At 38.2% G+C, this 7,932-nt stretch overlaps 1 protein-coding gene across 2 annotated transcripts in view; it reads left to right on the plus strand.

Moving 5' to 3' along the window:
- LOC107548261 (heparan sulfate glucosamine 3-O-sulfotransferase 5) overlaps nt 1-7,064 on the plus strand; it is a 13,479-nt gene extending 6,415 nt beyond the window's left edge. The window contains exons 2-3 of one of the 2 annotated variants that reach the window (XM_016228894.1): nt 4,854-4,987; nt 6,113-7,064. In XM_016228894.1, the coding sequence (XP_016084380.1) occupies nt 4,881-4,987; nt 6,113-7,046 (1,041 nt within the window). In that variant the 5' untranslated portion in view covers nt 4,854-4,880 and the 3' untranslated portion in view covers nt 7,047-7,064. The remainder of the gene's footprint in view (nt 1-4,853; nt 4,988-6,112) is intronic. The other variant, XM_016228895.1, reaches the window with a different exon arrangement.
- Nucleotides 7,065-7,932: the final 868 nt, after the last annotated feature.

Here is a 7,932-nt window from a genome sequence, read left to right on the forward strand (position 1 = left end):
CGAAAAACAAGCACACACCTCCTCGGCACCGGCTCTGTGAAAGACTCGTGAAGATGGAAAAACCACTAGAGTATGGTAGGTTCATTTTTATTTTTGACTCTTTTATCGCTTGATGCGTTGTATGCTGATTTTATTTGCGCGATATAAAGCCAGGTTTAAGTTTCCGTAAGAATATCTCAGTTTCCCGAGTGGAGCTGTATTAAGCGGTCTTTTCCTCCGAGGCAGACCAGCGGAGAGATGAGAGTCACAGAGGTACGTTAAAACACATCTATGCACTTTTCTTCATCGTCTTGTATGAATTGTTTTAATGTTACTTGCTCACTTTCCTAGTAAAGCTGTGCTAACCAGTATTTTCCTCCCGCAGTGCGCTGGCAGACCGGCGGGGAGACTCGTGAAGACGAAATAAAGCAGTAAGAGAACATTAAATTGTTAGGTCAACTTTAAAACACATGTAATCACCTTATTTGTTTTATACCAATGATATCTGTAAGGTATAAATGCGTTTGGGTGAATAAATGTCTGTAAGAACATTGGATGGACTGTATTTGTGTCATTTTGTTAGGTTAATGCTTTAGCTACAGATGATGTATGTTGCGAATTGTTAATTTGGTTTCTTTCTTTAGTTAATGGCATTCATTCTCGCTACATAAGATACCTATATGTTATGTAGTGCCCTGTTATACTGCATTACTGTGTAATATTTATGGTTTCTATAGCCGTGGCATCATTATGATGGTATGAAGAGATGGATTAATTCATGTAGGACGCCACTGAAGGCCTAGTTGTAAAATGCACAGCCCGCCACTGAATAAATCATTAAAACACATTTAGAATCATTACTTTTGCCGGTGCATTTTGGCAAGCTTTATGCGTGAGCTTAAGCATGAAATAGGCTATATTACACCTAGGCCTATATGTGATCCTGGGCCACAAAAGCAGTGTTAAGTCGCTGGGCTATATTTGTAGCAATAGCCAAAAATACATTGTATGGGTCAAAATTATAGATTTTTCTTTTATGCCAAAAACCATTAGGATATTAAGTAAAGATTATGTTCCATGAAGATATGTTGTAAATTTCCTACAGTAAATATATCAAAACTTAATTTATGATTAGTAATATGCATCGCTAAGGACTTCATTTGGACAACTTTAAAGGGGATTTTCTCAATATTTAGATTTTTTTGCACCCTCAGATTCCAGATTTTCAAATAGTTGTATCTCGAACCAATTTTGTCCTATCCTAACAAACCATACATCAATGGAAAGCTTATTTATTCAGCTTTCAGAAACATATATTATAGGATGGTTTAGTAGGCATTATATGAATAAATTTAATATAAACGTGTGACTAGTTGACTAGAAAAATCTTTAGTCGGGGCAGGCCTAATTACATAGCATTTTAAAAATGGAGCGGTTACTTGTGCCATGACATTAGGAATAGTGCGACAATCAAATCACGTCACATTATTGCATTGCATTAGTCACACATGCGTAATGAGTCAAATGTTTTTATTTCATTTTTTGTTTTTAGTTTAAACTTATTTATTAGATATAAGTGGCTACAGTCTGTTTTTGCTTTCAGGAAAAAATGTGTGGGGGTGCTATGGGGGTGCTTTGGACTTTCTTGGGGGTGCTTAAACACCTGCTAGCCCCTCCTTAGCGCCGCCCATGTGTACGAATTGTCGTGAGATTGGGTTGCAATAACAGATCTGCACCATTCCTGATTAATATAGAGACCAATGCCTCCTCCTTGGTTTTTCCGTGTAACTGCTGAACATTTGATTGGATCGGTACATAGAGGAGTGCCGAACCCATCAATAAGAACAGAATTATCAGGGTCACATTTTTAGTCATGTCTCAGTAAAAGCTCAAATAGAAGCATCCTTATAAGCATGTTGAATACGTACCATTGCCTGCAGGTCATCAATCTTGTTCCTAAGCAATTGGACATTTGGTATGATAATAATCAGAAGTGGAGTCCAGTTAAGCCATAGTGTTCTCAGCCTCATACTCACCCATCCCTTCTTCCCTCTCTTCCGAATTTTCCAAGAGTTGTAATTCAGACTAGTGGAAGATCCATTGTTATGAACACCGTTTCCACACAGTGCACTTTGGTCCATGAGGTAACGAAACATTGCAAGGACGGTGTTGCTGGAGGAGGATCTCTCTGCCATACTGGAGCATCATTGTTTGTTTGATAGGTGAAGAATTTGGACACAAAGGATGGAGGAATAAAGCTCACAACAGGACTATAATCAACACATCCTTAAACAAACTTTGTACGGCAAGACACACAACAAAAGACGCAGTAACTGCTACTACCACTGCAGGTCACCACATGCACAGCTCTCCCGAAGTTCATTGTTTTTTGCATTGTAAGATGGAGAGTTCAGATGTAAAAATACTGGTTGGGTAATGTTTACTCATTGATCCAATCAGATGATTTCCTATTAAAATGGGGTGTTTGAAAAAAGCCCCATGATGGCATTCACAGTGTAGGAGTAATAGTGTTAGAAAATGTGCTAGGCTGTATGTCATTCCTCCTTTAAATATGAAACCAAGGACTATTGTCATGGGAACCCAGTCTAAGTGAAGTCATGGCAGGTAATTGTGTTTAATAGTGTGACTCATCTCATGTAAACATCAGCTAAGTGATCCATCAGACACAGAACACCCATTATTTAAGAGGAGAGTGAGACGATCTTGTGTGTGTGCTTGGATGTGAGCAGCATGAGATCACATTACTCCATTACACCTCATCAGCATCACTCCATAGTGCTTACACACGCACACGCATGCTTCCTTCATCTGTTTCAGCATCAGTTTCTGTTTCCTGCCTGTTTTTCCTTATTTCTTCATTTTGAATGATCAGTTCAGGGGTTTCCAAATCTTTTGTCACATCACATCCAAGTAAACAGATAAAATAGGACAGAAACTTTTTATTAAGTGTGTTTTGAGTAATTTTAGTAAGTTTTAGTGGTTGTGGTGTTGGTGGTGGGGGGGGGGGGGGTATTATTTCAGTTATTATTTCTAAGTAATACTCATTAATATTCTTACATTTTTTTATATTTATTGTAATCAGCAGTTAAAATTCTTAGTAAAATTTATGATATTAAAAGAGAACTTCATGTTGAGTCAAATTTTAAAGGGGTGGTTCATTGCGATTTCACTTTTTTAACTTAGTGTCTAATGTTGCTGTTTGAGCATAAACAATATCTGCAAAGTTACAAAGCTGAAAGTTCAATGCAAACGGAGATATCGTCTTTTAAAATTCTGGCAGTTTAATGCCTACAAAAACGGCTGGTAGGGACTACAAGAAGTTACTTCCCGGGTTCGTGACATCACAAACCCAGATAAACCCCGCCCTCGGGAAAAGGCAGCAAAGAGACGTGCGCTAGAGGTGGTTTAGCCAATCACAACACACTGGGCTAGCTAACCAATCAGAGCCCATCGCCTATTTCTGAGGGATGTGCTTCATAAAAGAAGGAAATGATCAGCCCGTTTCTCAGAGAAGGGACAGAGAGGTGTGGAATAAAGGTAAATTATGTGAAAAATAATGCGTTTTTTAAAAAAACGAAGCGTTAACACATTTGACTGCACTCCATAAACACAATCAAGCCTAGAAAAAACCCAGTAAACCACCCCTTTAAAATAGTTAAACCTTTGTGTATCAACCACTTAAAACACTGCATTGAAAATTCGGCCCAATTTTCACTGTCATCTGAACAAAAAACACCAGACAGTCTGAGTAAAAATTCAATACCGGTTACCCAAAACAGTTCTTCAAAACATCTTCTTTTGTGTTCCACAGAAGACAAAACCATACAGGTTTGGAATGACTTGAGAGTTAGTAAATGATGACAGAATTTTCATTTTAATGAGAACTATGCTAAAAGATATTGTATAGCGGAACAGTAGAAATATTGTTGCAGGTGTTACTGATCATTGTGTGGGCCGCTCATAGCCAGTATTGGAAGATAAAGTGCTAACACACGTTCTCATCAGCATTGCAGTATTTATTATTTTAGGTCTTGTTTAGACATGGCCTCAACCCTAAATTGATTGTATTTTACAGCAGAACTGTTAGTTGACTTGGAGAGAGAGTCAGTATAGCTTTATGTACCCTTATATGCCAGCTCAGATACCAAGATTACCCTTACACAAGAGTCAACTTTAATGGTGGTGGGGTTTTCTAAACAATAACAGCGGCAAGATGGATGAGTGCAAGGAAGATTTAGAGCATAACAACAACAAAGGCAAGGACATGTCCAAATGAAGGACATTTGTCCCAGCCCAACTGTCCAAGAGCGAGAATATGAGGACAGCTTCAAGGATAGTGAGGAGGAGAGAAGAGACCGTAATGGAAAGAGTAGTACAATAATTTGTCATATTTGGGTTTAAATCATTAAAACTCTGAATCCTTCTATTTTCTCTCACAAAGTGAGATTATATTTCTAGCTAAATATGCTGCTCATCCATGCTCTTTTCTAGACTGAATTAATTAATCTAAATAGGTATAGGTATAGGAGTAGGGTGATTTGTACAGTTGTACAGTATAAAAACAATTACGCTTATGGAGAGTCCCTGAAAACCACACATACCAACGTCTGTGTTTGTGTTGAGTGGGCACCCTCTATAACGACGCTGCAGCATTTGCTGACTTGTAAGACATGATTTAGTGTGTGTTAAAAAGCATTAAGCTCTTCTCCGATGCTGTTTGAAACTTGTGTTTGTTAACTGATAAATATGCAGTCTTTAGTTTGATGGACGTGGGATCTTTATCAATGTGTAAGTGAAAAGATATGGATACATAAATCATGTTTATATGTATTTGTGTGTGTCTCTCTATGCAGGCTGAGGAAGACTGTTGATGGAGGGTGATGCTTTTTTTACAGCAGCAGTGGCTGAGGCAGAGGCTCTTTGTACTGGGTAGCTTGGTGCTTGGGAGCCTTTTCTTTCTGGTGGCTAGAGAAGGCACTTTAGACAGGTATTATAGCATTCATTCACAGAAAAACTCAAGCCCCAGTGTGTTTATTCAATAATAAGCACCTTTGTCCCGTGTACTTATGGAAAATAAACACTTTTCACACTCCAACATATGTAATTATTTATTGTATCTAAAACACAGCTATTGACCAATAGAGGTGTTCGATAGGGGTGGGTTTTTTAGCCGAATCTGACTCCTAACACCATAGTTAGTGGAACTCCTCGACTACATTTACTTTACATCAATACAGGGTCAGGAACATAATACAATATTGCAGCCATTATTACACACTAAATTCATTTATTTAAGCCTTATATTAAATTTATTAAAACAACACGTTGTCTGTGTGACTGTCCAAATTAGTCCAATTTAGAGATGACATTACCATGACAGTAGCATCAACATCTTTACCTAGCTGTTGCCAGTACCTCATTTTACAGAGGTAAAAGTCAAGAGAAACAGCCTTTGCCTTCAGAATTAAATAAAAGAGAAGGTGACATATTATATATTGTCACCTTAAGATATTATTTAATATTATCATCTGGTCAAGTGATGGCACTAAACGCTCATGATCGTCTCTTCTCTTAAGGGGAGATATTACATTTAAATGTTGCCCAATTTACAGATGTGAGTGTATTTGTAAAACATTTGAAAGAGTTTTTTCATAATGCACCACAATTAAATTGTCTTCTTTTACGTAGGGCTACTGAACAGACATTTGGAAGTTTATTTTAAAGTGCAAAGTATTGAAAATAAAAAAAAATATATAAATAAAGCTCTGGAAAAACTTGCATTTTTACAATATTGTAAGTGTGTCTCATCGTTAATCAAAGGTTTTACACACATTTGCGGTCTTTACGCCCGCTTGAACACTTGGGGCCAAATCCAGGAAATATGTCATACAAGTAGACACGTGGTCAGGTCCAAAGAGTGTGGGTATTAGGACAGGCACTGTATATGTAGTCATTTGAAAAGTAGAAAAATAAGAAGAAGTTACCAAATCAGATTTCATGTGACACTTAATCAACAAAAATAATTATCTGTTTTAATTCAAATTAATTATGGTGCATAAAACTTCTTGTACACTGGGTGGTTATACACCCAAATTTTGTTCTCTCATTGCAGACTGCAGCTCATCTGTCCCATTAAGGACAAACTGTCCCCTGCTGGTTCATCAGGGCAGATTCCTTTACATACATTGCAGCGCAAACAAGCTCTACATCTCAAGCTGCACAGGAGAAACAGCACAAGGGAGCAACTGCGAATGCACCACCTCATTAAGCAGCTCCCCAGGGCCATCATCATTGGGGTGAGGAAAGGTGGAACACGCGCTCTGCTGGAGATGCTCAGTCTTCACCCTGCTGTTGTCAAGGCCTCCCAGGAGGTCCACTTTTTCGACAATGATGAAAACTATGATCGTGGGGTTGACTGGTACCTCAAAAAGATGCCCTTCTCTTTTCCTCACCAAATAACTATTGAGAAGAGTCCTGCATATTTCATCACTGATGAGGTACCTGAGAGGATCTTTAAAATGAATTCCTCCATTAAACTTTTGTTGATTGTGCGGGAGCCCACCACCCGCGCTGTTTCTGACTATACACAGGTCCTAGAGGGCAAAGAGCGCAAGAACAAAACATACAACAAGTTTGAGGAACTTGTGATTGATACCAAGACTTGTGAGGTGAACACAAAGTACAAGGCTGTACGGACAAGCATCTACACCAAGTACTTAGAACACTGGTTAAAGTTCTTTCCCATTGAGCAATTTCACATAGTTGATGGAGACCACCTCATCACAGACCCACTTCCAGAGCTTAAGCTGGTTGAACAATTCTTAAACCTTCCATCACGAATCAGCCAGTACAATCTGTACTTCAATGCCACACGTGGGTTCTTCTGTCTGCACTTCAACTTCATGTTCAGTAAGTGCCTGGCGGGCAGTAAGGGCCGGATCCATCCAGATGTAAATCTCTCCATCAAGGAAAAACTGCAACGCTTCTTCCACCCATTTAACCAGAAGTTCTATCAGATCACAGGCAGGACATTCAACTGGCCCTGAAGATTCCAATAACGTCTGACTTTAATATTAAGAGACATATGACGTAGCATAATAGCATTTTTTGTAATGTGCTGATTTATTATCACCATTAGTATTGCTTTTATTGCATTGTATATGTGACAAAATATGTCAAAGAGCATGGCAGCAGTCCAGTCTTGAAATAAGAGCTTCAACCAGTAGCAATCCTGCAGAACTGTGCCTAAATTCTATAGAAAAATTGGGTTGTAATTTCAGCTAGGGAATGTTCGGTCATCAGAATTTCCCCTTTAACTATAAAACTATACCTTTAATTGTAGAATCTAATTGTACAGTGATGTTGTTGATAACTGAAAGGTGGGGCACTGTTACAATGTACTCTGTCTTTTCCTGTGTAAAAAAGGAGCTCCTTATTGAAAACTAACAGTAGAGAACTTTGCTCAAAATTTTAGTTATTAACCGCAAAGCTTTTTTTTTTATTTTCTGTCAGTTCAGACTTCACATTAAAGAGCCAAAAATGATCTTCACCCAAAAATGAAGATTCTGTCATCATTTCCTTGCTCTCATGTAGTTCCAAACCCATAAGATTTTGGTTAATCTTTGAAACACAAATTTAGATATTTTTAATGAAACCTGGGAGGTTTCCTCCACTGGAAGTCCAGGAAAAAAAACTGAAAATATCCCAAAAGGTTATACAGGCTTTGTAAAATGAGTCTATATTAATTGAGCGATTTAATCCAAGCCATATGAAAAGATACGATTGCTTTATATAATAAACCAATTTAATTTATAAAACCGCAGTCTGTAGATCCCCTGGTTATACCATAGACCTCCGGACGTTCAGTGGTGCCTTAACCTCTATAATTTTGGCTCCACAACTGCTCTCTGACCCTCTGGCTCCACCTTGGTC

This window comes from Sinocyclocheilus grahami, unplaced genomic scaffold, assembly GCF_001515645.1.
Source record: "Sinocyclocheilus grahami isolate Dianchi unplaced genomic scaffold, SAMN03320097.WGS_v1.1 scaffold345.1, whole genome shotgun sequence".
Taxonomy (NCBI): domain Eukaryota; kingdom Metazoa; phylum Chordata; class Actinopteri; order Cypriniformes; family Cyprinidae; genus Sinocyclocheilus; species Sinocyclocheilus grahami.